This window comes from Podarcis filfolensis, assembly GCF_964270895.1.
Source record: "Podarcis filfolensis genome assembly, chromosome: 16".
In the NCBI taxonomy this organism is placed as follows: domain Eukaryota; kingdom Metazoa; phylum Chordata; class Lepidosauria; order Squamata; family Lacertidae; genus Podarcis; species Podarcis filfolensis.
In genome coordinates, this window is record NC_139620.1 from 24,345,687 (window position 1) to 24,363,207 (window position 17,521).

The window sequence follows — 17,521 nt, forward strand, 5'->3', positions numbered from 1 at the left end:
AAAAAGAAAACAGAGACTTTCATGGTGAACTGTTTGCCATGTATTCAACATATGAACAATGACTCTGCAGGACAAATTGGACCTGCCGCATTCCCTGATACGTGCTTATGGTAACGCCCTTCCTTAATGCTGGTATGAGCAACCCTCAAAGACTCACCAGGTCATCTTCTAATATTCTGTTTGAATATTTGAACACCCATGGAGCAGAGAACTGCAGACCCGTCTTCCCCGTCGCTCACCTGTGGAATAGCAGCCCGGGTTATTGATCTCGACGGAGACCCTCTCGTCAAACTCCATGACCAGGCGGCTGTCGTCTGCCTCCTTGCCCCCCAGGTCCGGGCGGGAGGTGGGAGAGAGCCACAGGAGGTGGTTGTGGCGATGGAGGTGGCGGGAGAAGAAGAGGTCTGTGCCAAAGGTGGAGATGTCGTCAGGGAGGTTCCCGATGGGGATGTGGTAGTACCTGGGCAGAAGAGAGGGTGGAACGGGGAGAAGACGACCTTCAGAACATCAGCCAGAAGCAGGATTGGAACTGCAGAAACAGACTAACTGCCTTAACCTGAACTCGGCATACTGATTCAGCTGCCACCACCACGGCCTGCACATCTCACCCTTCTAACTTAACCAGTGCTTTCCCCCTGGAAAAATAGGTGCCAGGTTTCACCATGAAGTTGTTACGGGAAATGCCACACTTTTTTAACAACAACAAAAAAAGGAGGTGCTGGTACTGTATGTCCTGGAGTACCCCCCGAAAAAAAGCACTAAACTTACTGTATTTTTTGCTCTATAGGACGCACCTTTTCCCCTCCAAAAATGAAGGGCAAATGTGTGTGCGTCCTATGGAGCGAATGCAGGGGGGAGGCAGGCAGGAAAAGCCCCCAAAAGCCGCACACAAGCTCCGTGTGGCTCTTGCGGGCTTTTCCTCCGGAGAGAGAAGGGACTGACGCAGCCAGTCAGTCCCTTCTCCCTCCTCGTAGAAAAGCCCACAGGAGCCGCATGCTCCTTAAAGGGTGCGCGGCTCCTGTGGGCTTTTGCGGAAGGTGGGGGTATTGCGGGAAGGGGCGCTCCTGTGGGCTTTTGCGGGAAGGGTGGGCAGAGAGGGGGAGAATTTTTTTTCTTGTTCTCCCCCTCTAAAACAAGGTGCGTCCTTTAGAGCGAAAAATACGGTAACTATGAAAGTTAGAGATCAAGAAAAGGTAGATTTAATGCAGGATTGGGAACCTTTTGTTGAATATTTAAAGAACTACTGTACACATGCTAGAATGTACTTAGGATTTGTTTTTGTTTAAAAGTTTTTATTTATACTTCTCAAATTTATACTTTTCATTAATTTTACAATCATGTCAACATTTCAAAGTTTGACTCCCTTCTCCCTCTTTTTGTGTTTCCTTAAATTTATTTTTTAATATCTTCTGCATATCCAAATTCATTTAATTTGCCCCTTTAATTATCTACTTTAAGGATAAACTCTTATGCAACTGCAGGTTATTACAACAACCCTGCCGATGTTTTTATCTATTTGCAATTCATCTGTAAATATTCAATGAATGGTTTCCATTCATTTGTAAAAAGTTTGTCATCTTGATTTCTTATAAAATGCACGTAGGACTTGAATGAAGAACAGCAGTTGACTATAATGTGGAAAAGGCAAGGCACAGAATAGCTGCAATATGCAGCAAATTTAGAAATTACAGGGGGAACCATGGAGGGGAAGTGGATGTGTATTTGGAAGTTTGCACCATCTTGTAAACTTTTGGAATTTAGAAATAAAATATAAAATAAAAACAAGACCCTTGCCGTTTCCCAGAACCCGTGTGCCTGTGCCGCTGCCTGCCCCACCTGCTCATCTCAAAGGCCTGAGAAAGGCAGGTGTCCAAGCTGAGGTAGCGCCGGATCATGTGGCGCGCAGCATGGCGCTGCCAGTCCAGGATGCTGTAGTTGACGTCGTCGGCCACCTGGACGGGAACCAGCGGGAACTCCTCCAAGACGGGCATCCCTCCGACCAGCCTCTTCAGGTCCCAATTGGACTGCACGGCAATGAGGGTGGGGCCTCGGCGCTCGTCCTGACAAAGAGGGAGGGAGAGAGACAGTGGGTGAAGGAGAAGGATGATGGTGTAAGGTAGGACGGTGCCCTCAAGGGATGCGGGCAGGGGCTTTCCCAAGAGCTGGCACCAGGGTGGATAAAAATCAAGAAAATCGGATTTTTAAAATTTAAATCGGATTTTAAAAATAAAATACTTTCGGAGGAAAAATCTTTCCAAAGATAGTTTTCTATTTACGTTACATTATAGTCTAAAGGCTATTCATCAGGAAGGAAGGATTTGTGCTTGCTAAAACTCAATCTAAGCTTCTTCTGTTTTTAACCACATCAGCTAACAAACATGGATATATATGGTATCGTGTTATTGTTTTAGTTAACTAAATGGTTTAAATTGTTATTGGGAGATTTTTTTTCTCAATAAAGTACAGCAGAAAAGTTGTCCAAATATAAACAGTTAACTTATTAAACCTCATAATAATTTCATAATTTTTGGTGTATGTATTTCGAATAGTATAACCAAAAGCTACTCTGAAAATTTATTGTTCCAAAAATGAAACCTTCATCTGGTTGTAAATATTAAGATTGTAACCAGCAAGAATGAGTCTTTACGTAAAAAAACAATTTAAATCAAGTCTTACTGACTAGTGATTTAAATCGTGATTTAAATCGATTTGATTGAAATCGAATCCACCCTGCCTGGCAGCGAGCAGGGCTAGCTTTAGGGTGCCCACACTGCGGGGGGCACCACAACAGTGCTGGAGAATGGAGCGCAAGAGGCGGGCACTGAATTTTAGCGCTGCTGGAATTGGGAGAACCCGAAGTCTGCCACTGCTGGGGGGCTCAGGGTTGGCTAAGGAACGGAGGCGAGCGCTGGATTTCCCTGCTGTTACCTTGTAGCCCAGCAGGAGGCGCTGGATGGCCCTGCAGACGGTCTTGAGGTCTGTCTCCGCTCGCACCTCGAAGGCGTGCTTGTTGGGCGGAAGGAGCTCCTCGCCCACCTTCGCCACCATGGCGCTGTGCTCCGCCGAGTACATGTTATTGAGACTGGGCATCTGGTTGCTCCGCACCTGCGGCCGAGGGGAGAGAAGGATGCTGGAGACACAGCTGCAGGTAAAGATCTGGCTCCGTGAAACCATCTGGATGAAAGGACCCTCAGGCGGGGAAGCCGAGGAATCTGCAGCTGCCAACCGGGCTTCTAAAACCACAGAACCCGATACCCATAGAACCCAGATTTCCCCTTTTTAAAAAATAAGTACCGTATTTTTCGCTCTATAGCACGCACCCGACCATAACACACACATAGTTTTTAGAGGAGGAAAACAAGAAAAAAATATTCTAAACGAAACAGTGGATGTATGATTTTTGTGGTTCATGCTGTGGCCACAGACATGTGATCTGACAGTGAGTTTGGAGTAGCCCAATGCAAAAATCCTGAGGATCCATGTGGATCCGTGCTTTGTAACCATGTTTTAAGTGGGGAGGGAAGGAAAAGCACTCAAGGGACAAGGAGCATGCGTGGGGTGGGTGGAGAAGGATGCTGCTAATAATGCAGAAGAGGGGTTTAAGGGGAGAAGAAGCACGCGTGGGGTGGGTGGAGAAGGATGCTGCTAATAATGAAGAAGAGGGGTATAAGGGGAGAAGGCTCCTCTCCTCTCCCGCTTTGCTCCTTTAAAGCAAGCAGGCTCTGCTTTTCTCCCTCCTCCCCGCTCATCCCCGGCTTAGCGAGCTGAAAAACTTTGCTGCTATTTAGCGAGCTGAGTGGGGAGGAGAGAGGGACAGAGAGCCTGCTTGCTTTAAAGGAACCAACCGGACAGGAGCTGCTTACACTCGTGTAAGCGGCTCCTCTCCTCTCCCGCTTTGCTCCTTTAAAGAAGCAGGCTCTCTGTCCCTCTCTCCTCCCCACTCAGCAGCTCTTCTCCCGCTTTGCTGTTTCAAAGCGAGCCACAGAGAAGGGAAGGAAGGGGAACCATGGATCCTCTGCTCACGACTGCAGCAGATCCCCCCCGCCACCTGTAGGCATTCCCTCCATAACACGCACAGACAATTCCCCTTACTTTCTAGGAGGAAAAAAGTGAGTGTTATGGTGCAAAAAATACGGTATTTTTTACTCATTTTTGCCTTCAAAATTATCATCACAATTAAATCATATACACATAGGATTCTCTGAATCTCCCGACTTCCCTCCATCTTTATTCTTTTCCAACTGCATCTTATAATGTTCTCTATATTTTCTTAATACAGTCAAACCTCGGTTGTCGAACATAATCCATTCTGGAAGCCCGTTCGGCTTCCAAAATGTTCGACAACCGAAGCGCGGCTTCTGATTGGTTGCAGGAGCTTCCTGCACTCAAGCAGAAGCCGCGTCGGACGTTTGGCTTCCGAAAAACGTTCAAAAACCAGAACATTTACTTTTGGGTTTGCGGCATTTGGGAGCCAAAATGTTCCAAAAAGGAGGCGTTTGGGAGCCAAGGTTTGACTGTACTCCATTCTCACCACAGTTCTCACTGTGTTTTCTAAAATCCTGCCAATGTTTTTAATTGTTTACAGTGTTCTTGTAAATAAAATTGAATAAAGATTGGGGAAAATTTATAAGTTATTATCAGAACCCTGATTTCCACCCAGCTAGAACAGCCCATTAGAGCTGAGCACAGATCATTATGTGAATGTGGTTTTTTTTTCATGAACTGAATGGAAGGCTGAGACCTGGGGGTGGCGAGAAAGTGTGTGAATCCAGCAGTTTGTTTTTGGTTGTTAGCTTGTTAATGTCGTTCGTATCGTTTTGTGGATTACGAGTGCTGTAATGCTTTGAGAATTTTACAATGTGACTTTTCTTGCGGTTGTGCTGTTTAATAGTGCTTTATAGAAGGGAGTTGTTTTACTGAGGATTTGTTATTTTTAATATACAGTGGTACCTCAGTTCTTGAACGTAATCAGTTCCGGAAAATTGTTCGAGTTCCGAAACGTTCAAAAACCGAGGCGCAAAGGGCTGTCTGCAAATTCAATTGGGAAAATTGAAAAACACGCAGCGCAAGCCGTTCGACTTCCGAGGTGCATTCGAAAACGGAAGCATCTACTTCCGGGTTTTCGGCGTCCGGATTCTGAAACGTTCATCAACGTTTGAAAACCGAGGTATCACTGTATACAACTTATGTTGCAATTGTGATGTTCTGCTATGTTGATATTTACTGTACGCGAGTCGCTTTGTGACTCACATGAGTGAAAAAGTGGCGTAGAAATATAATACAGTAGTACCTCAGGTTACATACGCTTCAGGTCACATACTCCGCTAACCCAGATATAGTGCTTCAGGTTAAGAACTTTGCTTCAGGTTGAGAACAGAAATTGTGCTCCAGCAGCACGGCAGCAGCAGGAGGCCCCATTAGCTAAAGTGGTGCTTCAGGTTAAGAACGGACCTCTGGAACGAATTAAGCACTTAACCCGAGGTACCACTGTAAATGAAAGGACAATATTTCAATGAGTGTCAGCAAGCCCCAACCCCTGGCCTCCGACCTTACCGTGTCAAGCACAAAAACAGACGCTTTCCGCTGAGATGGGATGAAGAGGCCAAACAGTGCCTTGTTGCCTTGGGAGTTGTGGTACAGGTAGATGTGCCGGATGCTACCTAAACAGACACGGAACAGAGCCTCGCGTTAGAGAGCAGGAACTGCCTTCCTAGTTCTTGCCAGCCACCTGAGTATTGGGGATGAGTCTTCTTACCTGGCTCCAGGTAGCTGAACTGGGCCAGGGAGCGCATCTCAAGGTGCTCCAGGTTGAAGGTTTCAGCCTCCCGGCCGGTGAGGTGCCTCACCAAGTTCCTGTTGACCATGCACACGCAGCCCAGGCGGATCAGGGCCCGCAGGAGTAATGGGATCTGGGCAGGGAGGAGAAGAGGAACCAGAGGTTACACCAGGGGTGAGAAGAACTGGCAAATCTTCTGGCAGGGTAGGATCTACTGGTAGCTCTGGGTATGATCTGAAGTTGCCTGGCAAGGGTATCTGGCCCCAGAGCTTTTTTTCTGGAGGCACTCAAGGGTATATACAGTACCCTTTTATTCTTCTTCTTTTTCTAGAAGAAAAGCGCTGTCTGGCTCCCTTTGGTTTTTAAAAACCCGCAATGTGAGAACTGAAGTTACAGGAAACCAGGGTGGATAAAAATCAACGTTGTGTTTTTTTTTTTTAAATCCAAAAAAATCATTTTTTAAAAATTTAAATTGGATTTATTTAAATTTAAATTGGATTTAACCATAGTGAACTACCCAGAGCAAGATGCTCCGTGCTGCTGCCTCAGAGGTTTCAAAAGAAAAACCAAGGAGGATGCTGAATGCAGCAGGTTTCACCTGTGGCCTCTGTCCAGGTGGAGGATTTTGAACCGAGAAGCCTGAAAAGACCCATTTATGGAAGGCAAGTGAAGGGAAAGCATAAATGACACAGATGGTAGCATTTTCAAATCAACTTCAAGTCTCAAAAGAAAGAAAAAGGGGTTCTAGCCAATTCTACTCTGAGTATACCCTCCGAAATTACTAAATTACCCGCCCTTCACCCCAAGGTCTCAGGGCAGGTCACATTAAAACACAAAAAACCATTTAAAACAATTATAATCACAGGAATAAGGCGGGTCTTATAAATATATATCTCGTGTCCATTGAGTCTACTCGGAGTTGGACTAGCATGGGGTGCAACCGTACGTCTCATCCCCAGACTTAGATCTCCCCTTTTCCCACATCAGACCAGCCAAAGGGAGTTACTTACCTGGGTCTCATACACCCCCTCTATATCTGGGGCAGAGAGGCTGGCGTTGATTTCGTTGATGTGCTCCTGGTACATTTCCTCGGGCACAGAGTACTCATAGAGGTTGTAAACCAAGTTGGAGCGAGGAAGGATCCTGTTTACCTGTCGAGATGATAACAAGGACTCAGGTGAGACCCCCCTCAAGTCTATCTGCACCTGTTTTTACCATGTGGGGCACGGATGGGTGGGTGGGCACAACCACACTCTTCTTTCCTTGTCATAGTAGTTCTGGGTCAACTGGCAACTCTGCCCCAGAATTGTAGACATCTTTCACTGGCTTCAAACGAAAATCCTTTCGCTTTTGGACTAACCTGGCTCTGAGTTGCCAAAAAAATTATGTGCAGTCAATTTACAGCATACAAGGCATGATAACTCTTGAATACTTCCACGTTGTTTATTTAAAAAGTCTATATATTGCCTTTCCTCCAGTGAGCACAAGGTGACGTACAGTGGTACCTCTGGATGCGAACGGGATCTGTTCCGGAGCCCCATTCGCATCCTGAGCAGAGCACAACCCGTGTCTGCAGGTTGCGATTCACCACTTCTGCGCATGCGTGTGACATCATTTTGAGCATCTGTGCATGCGTGAGCGGCGAAACCTGGAAGTAATGCGTTCCGTTACTTCCGGGTCGTCGTAGAGCGTAACCTAAAAATGCTCAACCTGAAGTGACTTTAACCCGAGGTATGACTATACATGATTCTTCCCCTCCCTGTTTCATCGGCAAAACAGCCCTGCGAGGTAGGCTAGCCTGAGAGGCAGTGACTGGCTCAAGGTCACCCAGTGAGCTTCAGGGAGTGCCTTCGGATAACCCAGTCAGATGGGCAGGGTACAAATAAAATTTTTGTTGTTGTTGTTGTTGTTGTTATTGCTGAGTGAGGCCTTAAACCCTGGTCTCCCAAGCAACTAGTCTGACACGCTAACCACGACACCATACAGGCCTCATTTTGTCTGACAAACAAATCTTCATACTGAGCATTTTGAGTGAGTAAAACCTGGTTTTAAGAAGCATTTTGCTCATTCTAAAAGGGAGGGGAAAATATTTCACAGTTCTCCTTGCCTTCTGGTGTTCCACATTTCCCCCCCTGAAAAAAACAAAGTTTTCAGTGTAAAAGGAAAAAGTCATAGGATGAATATTGATCCAGTGCAGATTCCAATGTATAGTTAGCAGAGTAAAAACTTAAACAGGATTCCCCCAAAATAGACCAGAGGCTCCATCAAAGCTTTACTACTACTGAAGGCAAATGAGCATAATGGTCAGAAATCCAATGCATTCAGGATTGGCACTGTCCATAAGAAATCCTGTTGCGGCAGACTTAACTTAAACTTACAATAACTTATAATAAGTCACCACACCAGAAGGAAATAGATAGAAAGAGAAAGTGAAACTCAGGGTCCTTCTGGCCTTACTTTTATAGCCAGCATGACTTTGACAGAAAGGATAAGAGAACTACTGTAGTTTAAACCAGCTGTACTCAGCTTCTCTGAAGGTATAACCCAAACACCATGAACCTTCTGCTTGCCTCTTTCACACAGAGCAGCTTCCAGAAGCCTCTTGAATTAAGTAGAATAGGAGAGATCTCTACACATCAGATCAATACTTTCTGCACTAAGAAATGCAAACTGACATTAATACCCTACTTTTCTTGGACCAAATCACTTGCGGCAAACAGGAGATTACCGCAATACATTTACTGATCCCCCAAGGGACTCGCTCCATGCACCTTCCGATATGCAGTGCTCTCTTCAGGTTTAGGGACGCGCTGGTTGACGTAGAAAACACGAGGGACATTCAGCTTGAGGCAGTGCAGGTCACTTCCAATGACGGCCCACAGCTTGAAGAGGCCTGGCTGGCTGGTCTCAGCAATCTGGGGGAAGAGAGATCACGTCAAGGTGGGCTTGCAAAGGCAGAGGCAGGCATGGAAGCCACCTGGACTACGCGGAGGCCGGAAGCACAACCCAGGGGGCAGCCCTTGAACTCATCTGGCATGGGGGGAAGGCTTGGAAGCTGAGAAGAGGTGAGAAAGAGGTACAGAGGCTGTGGCATTTGCTGGCCTTTCAGAAGCTCATTAAGGCAAATGGGGCACGACCCCATCAACTTCCACCACCCTGCCTTCTTTCTTGCAAGCAGTCCAGGGAGTGGCAGCGCCTGTTGGCTTTCTCCTCCTCCTTAGCCCTTGGAGAACAGGGGAGGCCCACGGGTCAAAAGGGTTGGGAACCCCAACGCATTACTAGATTTTGAACAGTAGGAGATCATATAACTGGTACCAACCCAAACACCCAAGAAAAAGCAAGAACCAAGAACCAAGAGTAGTCCCTGCCTTCCACTGGAGGGAACCATCATGGGAAACGGGAGCGAGACAATATTAGGATATAGTTCCGTTCCACCTTAAAAGGGACAGGCAGGAGTATTGTGTGTCGCATGCCTGTTTAAATTTCCAGCACAGTCTGCTGGGAACTTTCATTTTGTATGTAGCTTTTGTGTTACTGTTTTGCTGGAGATGAAGGGAAGCAGGCATGTTTTCCTTTGTTCCTGAACTATGCTGAACAAAACGCTTGTAAATATGCTTACACACATCTCTGTCCGCCTCTTCTACTGTGAGAAGATTTACGCACTCTGCGGATAGAGCGTGCACGGGTCTCTAAACGTATCTGAGGCTTGTGTTGCTAATTGATGCCGATGGCAGTATTAAACCCCCTCCCCTGGCAAAGAGCTCCCCCTGCCCCACGATGCTCCTTACCTGCACGATCTGCCAGGGCATGTCCAGGATGCTGCGGGCCGTTTTGCTCAGGTAGCTGCCTAGCCCCATGGAGGGCCTTGCCCTGATCAGCCCCCCGCCCAGGACCGACTCGCCATCTGCCAGCCGCCGCCTCTTGCGGCGCTCCTGCCGCTGGCGAGCCTGAACCTCCCACTTCTTCTTGTGGTAGCACAGCCAGACCAGGCGCTCCTCCTGCAGGAAAGAGTAGGAAACCGGCAGTGACCATCGGGCAAACCAAATTCTAACTTTCTTCAGCTTGGGTAGAAAGTCAAATTCTTCAAATCGGAAATGGTGGTAACGAACGGCAGGAATCCTGAAAACGTTGTGCAATCTGTAATTTCTGACGCAGTCAGCATTACGCCAACACGATACCATTACACATATCTATACCACACACACTTGTGAAACACAGACGGCTTATAAACGTCATCTCCAACTCCTCGAAAGATTCCATCAATGGTGTCTCTGAAAATTTTTACACATCACTTGGGAAGACAGGCAAACTAATGCCAGGAAGAAGCAAAGATCACCAGTGTTGAAGCAATGATTCTTCAACATCAACTTTGTTGGATTGGTCATGAACTACAACTACTCTATTCCAAACTTAAAAATGGAAAGTGCAATGCTGGTGGTCAACAAACGAGGCTTAAAGACTCTCTCAAGGCAAATCTTTTAAAAATGTAGTATAAACACCGAAAATTGGGAAACACTGGTCTGAGAGCGCTCCAATTGGAGAACAGCCTTTACCAAAAGTGTCAAGGGCTTTGAATTCAGGATGAAAGGGAGAAATGTGCTAAGAGGAAGGCACGTTTGGCAAACCCTCACCATGATCAACTCCCGCCAGGAAATTTATGTCCCCACTGTGGAAGGACATATGGATCCAGAATTGGCCTCCACAGGCACTTACGGACTCACTGTTAAGATCATGTTCATGGAAGACAATTTTACTCGACTACAGTGATTGCCAAAGAAGAACATAGATCTATGGTGCGTTCAGGGCTTTTGTTTAGAGAAAAGGCGCGTAAGTTGTGGCGTAACAGTAGCTGATAAAATTCCGCATGGTGTGGAGAGAATGGATAAGAGAAAAGCTTTTCTCCCTCTCTCACAACAGGGGCGCATCCAATGAAGCTGAATCAGGAAAGGAAGCCCTAGTGCATAGCTGCAACTATGGAATTTCCATCAAGTCATATGGCTTAGACAGGTAAAGCTGTCAATGAGTTCTCACCCCGATGGCTGCATTCTACTGCCAATGTTGACGGCAATATGCTTCTGAATACCAACTAATGGAAACCACGGTAGGGGAGTGTCAGCTGCGCTCAGGCCCTGCTTGTGGATCCCAGAGGCATCTAGTTGGCCCCTGGTTGACCAGGATGCTCTACCAGTCGAGCCACTGACCTGATATAGCTGGCTTTTTTTAAGGTTCATATATGGTAGGATGTTGCTGCTTCCCCATCATCCAGCCCCAGCCCCAGCGCAATCATTTGTTCCTCTATTTAAATGAAGTTCTCTCTTCTGCTACCTTACCTTGGTGGTTCCAGAGGGAGGTGGTGGGCCCAAGATCTCCCTCCAGGACTGTGTTAGTTCCGAATTCTGGGACTGCTGCTGGCTCTCCTCTGCTGTAGGGACACGTTTACGCTTATTCGAGACGGGGACCCCTGGCTGAAGAGACTTGGCGACCCCAAAATCTTCCATGTCAGCCACCTGTGTGGAGGGTGTGCCCTCCTGGATTACATTGGCAGAGACCTGCGAGGAAACACCGAAAGGTGGGGAGTACAATGATGGAATCCTCCTTGACTTGAGCAACCCAATTACCCACAAAAACTGCCCGTGGCCTCCACCTTCTTCTCAGCTCTGGGATAAAAATATGTTTTACCTGCCGATGCCCATCTCAGAAAGCACCGGTTTATTTTTATTACAAAAATGAAAAACAGCCTCAAGGGACTGCCATCTTAAACAAAGAACAGATGAGATGTAAAAATAAAACTGACCATTTTGAAACCTATATACAGTGGTACCTTGGTTCTCAAATGCCTTGGTACTCAACAGAGGTTTCTCTGTTTTTGCTATTAATTTTGTTTTTGTTTTTGCAGCTTTTTGTTTTTGTGGAACCCAGTTCAGATACTGATTGTGTGACTGCAGTACACTGTTTATTGCTTTCGTTTTATGGATCAATGGTCTTGTTAGATAGTAAAATTCAAGTTAAATTGCTGTTTTAGGGGTTGTTTTTAAAAGTCTGGAATGGATGAATCAATTTTGCATTACTTTCTAGGGGAAAGCGGGCCTTGGTTTTGGAACGCTTTGGTTTTAGAACGGACTTCTGGAACAGATTAAATTTGAGAACCAAGGTACTACTGTACAAAGCAGTTAGAAGCGAGGAGTATAATTTATGCACATTTATTTGGGAAATAAGTCCTAGTGAACAAAGTAGGAATTACTTCCAAGTAAACATGATGAGGCAGACATTTACTACAACTGATTTTTTGTGCATGTGTGTGCGTGTGTAAATGCATTTTAATAAAAAACTGGATTCATTTTTTTAATCCACCCTGTTGCAGGGAGAGCCCTGCCCCTCTTACCTGTCTCTTGCCCTCACTTGTGAACAGCTCACTGATTTTCTTCTGCTTGTACATGTCATTCTTTTCCAAGAGCTTCTTGTGGAGCCAGTCGGGGTGTCGGATGCGAGGAACGGGGTTTTTTACCTGATGGGACACCACATTTGTTATTTATTTGGGAGGCTCCCTCTGACTTTCATTCTGCTCAATCCTGCGAGGATACTACTGTTTTTGACCAGAAGCAGAAGGAAACTAGCTATGCTAGAACACAAGACACTTGCACTGACAGTGCTGACATCCAAATCAGAGACCCGTAGCGCAGAAACCCCAGCTTTTCAGCTTTCGTTTGTACAACCCCGGTCCCCAAAAACCAAGCACAGAGGAGTAGAAATATTTTAAATAAATAGCTCTGGAGTCCCAGGTGTGCTCTGAGGAAAGCAAAGAGCTCTCGTGCATTTGGAAAAGGCTGGGGTCAGTTCCATGCAGGAAGGTTCTACCTTTCGGAAATGAATGGGAACACTCAGGGAGCTAGCTCAATTTTGGAGCTTTGAGTTTTTAGCTAGCTATTGGACCAGAGCAACTAAGTGTGAGAGTTCTGCGGCCACCTCCTGCGTCTCGTAACATCCTGGGGGAGCCCACAGCCCTTTAGCCGCCAACCCGACAGTTTACCTGCTGCAGGGCTGCTGGGATGGTGATGATTTTCTGAATTGTGCTGCCCAGTCTCTCGATGTAATAGTCCCAATCCAGGATCTACAAGCAGAGAGACAGGATTTGGGTCAAGTCCAAGGCTGGGGACAAGAGGTGTGCCACAGTCAGCCTCGAGTCACAAACTGCCGCAGGACAGCCCCACACTGCTTACCGTGCGGATGTCAAAATCCTGCAGGGAGGGGCTCTTGAGCCATTTCCGGAGATAGTGCCTGCGGACCGAGAGCTCAGCCTGGAAAATGGCCAGCGGAATGGCCCTGGGGAAAATAAATCAAAACGCATCACTTCTATTTCCAGAAGAGGAGCAGCCTTGTCAGTCTGTTGCATCTTAAAGACTATATGGTTTGTATCCGATGTTCGTTCTACTCAGAATAAACCCATTCAGTTGACAAAACGAAAGTTAGTCATGACAATTAGTCGTACCTCGGAAGTCGAACAGAATCTGTTCCAGAAGTTCGTTCGAGTTCCAGAACGTTCAGAAACCAAACTGTGGCTTTTGATTAACTGCAGGGAGCAGCTTCAGCTAATCGGAAGCCACGGAGGACGTTCAGGTTCCAAAGAACATTTGCAAACCGGAAGAGCTTCCGGGTTTGTGGCGTTCGGGAGCAAAAATGTCTGAGTACCAAGGTGTTCCGGATCCAAGGTACGACTGTACTTTAAACCAGTCTACTCTGATTAGAATGAACTTTTACCAGCTGTGTCTGGTTTGCCAGCTATGGCTGTTCCTGGGCAGGGATAGCCTTGGCCACTGCAGTCCATGGGCATTTAAGGCTGTATGACAGCAACGCGATTTATGTGGAGCTGTCCTTGGTCCTGTTATGGAAGTGTGGGAATGGTGCATACTATGCAAAGGGTTAATGCTGTAGCATAGAATCCTGTGATGTCATATTGAGGCATTTCCCCCTCCCCCAGTTCCGTTATCAACTATGTGCATGAGTTTTAACTGTGAGAGCAGCAAGTGTGTTGTGTTATGCTGCCGCTTGCCTCAGAGCCAGTCTGTAAACATCAGTCAGTCTCAAGATACAAATTCATGTAAATATGTTTCAGGAACGCAAGTATTATCTACCTCTCTTGTACATTCAATCTGACAAGAACAAGTACAGCAAGTCAAAGGCTTTATGTTATTTTTAAACTTTAGAACTGTTGCTTGGTTTTTCCTGGGGGGAAAAGAGAACTATTTAAAATATTAGTAATAATAATAATAATAATAATAATAATAATAATAATAATAATAATTTATTATTTATACCTCGCCCATCTAGCTGGGTTTCCCAGCCACTCTGGGAGGCCCCAACAGAATATTAAAAACATGATAAAACATCAAACATTAAAAACTTCCCTAAACAGGGCTGCCTTCAGATGTCTTCTAAAAGTCAGATAGTTCTCTATCTCCTTGACATCTGATGGGAGGGCGTTCCACAGGGCAGGTGCCACTACTGAGAAGGCCCTCTGCCTGGTTCCCTGTAACCACACTTCTCGCAGGGAGAGAAGCGCCAGAAGGCCCTCGGAGCTGGACCTCAGTGTCCGGGCTGAACGATGGGGGTGGAGGGTCAAAGACCTGGGGCAACTTCCACACAACTCTGTAAAGTATAATTACCAGCTGGTGCAGAATGCTGCAGCCAGGGTGCTGATGGGGGCATCCGGCCAACGGTATGCAACATTTTGTTGGAACAAAAGTGGGGTTGTTATCATTTCTGCTTTTTACTATGTTATGCATTTTGTGTTTTCATAAACTGCCCTGTGCTCCTCACATGAAGGTTGTTATAGAAATTTAATAAATAAAAATCACAACATCTGCACTGGTGGCCCATCTGCCAGCTTCAAGGTCCTTGTGTTAGGCTACAGAGCCCTGAACAATTTAGGTCCAGGGTACCAGCTGAGCTCTTCTACTCCAGTTCAACCGCCAAAATCATCTGCAGGAGATTTGGTCATTCCTTGAGTTGGTGAGGCTCATTTCACAGCAACAAGAAACTGAGTCTTTCGCGTCAACGGCCCGGCATTGTGGAATACTCTTGCCCCTCTGATCAATATATACCTCTCTGTGACTGGGGATCCTTCTGGCTTCTTAGAAATGATAAACCGGCAGCTCAGACCAGCATCCTTCACCATCTGATCCCCCAGGAACTCAGCCAGGCGCTTGGCAGTACTGATGGAAGTGGATTTTTGCTCCCCATAATCCTCAAGCTTGCGAGACATGGACCGGTTCTCCGAGATAAGCTCAAACAACTCTGAGTCAGGCATATTGGCAGCCTGGAAAAAAGAGAGAAGGGAACGCTTGCATGTGCCAGCCCATTCTGCTCCTGGACCACTTTGGAGGCAGGGCAACTCAGCATCCCATGTTGGCTGCACTAAAAGCTTCTGAAGGCTGCAGGAAGCCTGGGAGATGCCCATGTGAGGAAGGGGAAAAGAGGACTTTACAGCAGCAACAGGAACCTCGTCTTCTTTCCAATAGGGGGTTCTGCCCTTAACTGGCCACCAATTCCCCATTATCTTCATCCCCAAATGCCCAGTGTGGATAGATTTGACTATACCATCCTAGGAAAGCCGGAAGACTCACCTTGGAGCCTCAACCCACCTTGCTGTAGAGCACATCCAGCCAGTAGTCGGCCACTTTGGCGACGGAGGCATAAACCTCTTCCAAAGTGGTGCCTTTCAGGAAGGCCTCAAAGACGGACGACTGGAAGATCTTGACCAGCTGCAGCTCTCCCCGCCGTTTCACCTCAAACCCCTTTAGCTCAGCCAGGGAGCCGTCCTCGTTGAACACGGCGTACCTGGCGCAGAGCAAAACAGTCAGCCTGTGCAAAATTGGCAACTTCCCTCTCCTGTGTCTTCTCTTTCCTGTATTGGGGGGGGGTGGTGGTGTCCCACCTTTTTACCAGTGGTGCCTGGTGCCTGTTGGGACTGATAGGGCAGAAGGCAAGGAGCCCAACAGTAGGTGGCGCCACAGCCAATGAGAAGCAGAGGCAACTAAGACTAGTTTTGTCCCCCTCCTCCTCCCTGCTGGGTTCTACAAGGGGCAATGCTGAAAGGAAGAAGAAAGCTTGCCATAGCCAAGCTATGCCCTGGGGCTGGTTGTAAGTAAAAAAGGCAGGTGGGGGCTGAGTGAGGGTCAGTGCCCACTTTGTCCCAGTGCCTCCACTATCTGTTGCCCTCCAGGTATTTTGGACTACAGTTCCCAGGTGGGGCCAGCGCCCCCTTTGCCCTAATGGACCAGCCTCCACAGCTTCTTACAAACTAGAAAGGAGGGAGCTCTGAAAATGCCCATCCACTAAGGATCTAGCAGCGATAGTTCAAGTCCTGCCATCTTCCAGGTTCAGCTTTGCTGCCTGCCGGTATCCCTGAGCCGAGGAGGTGCTGCCTCCCCAGACCTCACCTTTTCTTCAGCTTCTTGCCCTCTTCCTTGGAGGCGGGGAGAATCATGGCCAAGTACGGGCCGTCCACTTCAAAGAAGATGCTGTTCTCTGAGCGGGAAACGTAGGAGAGCGAGGCCGGGTCCACCAGCTCCTGGTACTGATCATTCGTAAACCCTTCCTGCAAGTAAGTGACACACACGCTGGGCGCTTCGGCCTTGCAAGCTCATGCTGCACCCCAGAACAATTTAACAGGAGGGCTGGAAGCTATATATGATGCAATCCCTGCAGGGGGGAAGCTAAATGTCAAACATACCCATGGTTTCCATGCCCTGTTTCCAGACTGTCTTTATTGGAAGACCCCCCCCCCACTCCCAAATCCTGCCCCCAACTCCTGCTGAGGATAAAGGCTTGAGGTTCCTCACCTTCACCATGATGTTCAGCATAGCACCCGGATAGGAGATTGTCACCTTGGGCTTCTTGGCGTGGGTTGATTTGATGACAAAGTTTTCTGGGAAGCTGTTTGGAAGCACACACCAGATCCCGTCTGTGTCCAGCTCCAGCGGCCTCCTGGGAAAGGGGAAAATGGGAGAGGTGTTTCCATATGGGAGCCCAGAAGGCACTCTGCAAAAGCAACCACCTTATGAGGAATGGTTGCAGCAATTGGAGCTTTTCAGTTTAAGAGAAAAATCGAGAAAGATGTAGCGATTTATAAAACTATGCACGGCAAGGAGAGAAAGCGGATAAAGAAACGCTTTTATCCCTCCCGTAACATTTGAACTCGTGGTCATCCGAGAAAGCTTATTGTTGGAAGGTTCGGGACAGACAGAAGAAAAGAGTTTTTCACACAGTGCATAGTTAAACTATGGCCACCAACTTGGATGGCTTTATTTTTTTTTTAATAGTATTTTTTATTGCGTTTCTTTCCAAATTTTGTACATTGCAAGCAAATGAGGAGTTTACAAGAAACCATTTTTTTTTTTTTTTTTTTTTTATAACAAACCAATAAAAATCAAAACAAAAATAAATCCCAACTTGGACTTCCCCACCCCTTCCGATTCTGCGTTCTTTATATTAACCTTGTCAGCAATTTATTACCTTATGTCCTACCTTATTGTAACTTTTACATGTTATGTATCTAAATTCAATATATTATATCACAATTTTTATACCTTTAAAATAAACGTAACATGTTCAATTCATATTATCTCCTTTTCTCTTTTATCACTTGATTTACTATTTACTTAATCATGATTGCTAAAGCGTATCCTTTCCAAATCATGCACAATCTTAAGATTCATACAGTTTATAATACTTTTGCAAGTAGTCTTT

General features: G+C 46.5%; 1 protein-coding gene across 1 annotated transcript in view; it reads right to left on the reverse strand.

Moving 5' to 3' along the window:
- POLE (DNA polymerase epsilon, catalytic subunit) overlaps window positions 1-17,521 on the reverse strand; it is a 59,563-nt gene that overhangs the window by 12,242 nt on the left and 29,800 nt on the right. Inside the window, exons 23-38 of the mRNA XM_083589609.1 lie at window positions 16,615-16,759; window positions 16,213-16,370; window positions 15,415-15,610; window positions 14,875-15,089; window positions 12,994-13,096; window positions 12,804-12,884; window positions 12,159-12,281; window positions 11,107-11,325; window positions 9,565-9,774; window positions 8,548-8,691; window positions 6,787-6,927; window positions 5,756-5,909; window positions 5,554-5,660; window positions 2,929-3,105; window positions 1,837-2,060; window positions 240-460 (exon numbers count right to left, since the gene is read on the reverse strand). Coding sequence (XP_083445735.1) covers window positions 240-460; window positions 1,837-2,060; window positions 2,929-3,105; window positions 5,554-5,660; window positions 5,756-5,909; window positions 6,787-6,927; window positions 8,548-8,691; window positions 9,565-9,774; window positions 11,107-11,325; window positions 12,159-12,281; window positions 12,804-12,884; window positions 12,994-13,096; window positions 14,875-15,089; window positions 15,415-15,610; window positions 16,213-16,370; window positions 16,615-16,759 — 2,618 coding nt within the window. The remainder of the gene's footprint in view (window positions 1-239; window positions 461-1,836; window positions 2,061-2,928; window positions 3,106-5,553; window positions 5,661-5,755; window positions 5,910-6,786; window positions 6,928-8,547; window positions 8,692-9,564; window positions 9,775-11,106; window positions 11,326-12,158; window positions 12,282-12,803; window positions 12,885-12,993; window positions 13,097-14,874; window positions 15,090-15,414; window positions 15,611-16,212; window positions 16,371-16,614; window positions 16,760-17,521) is intronic.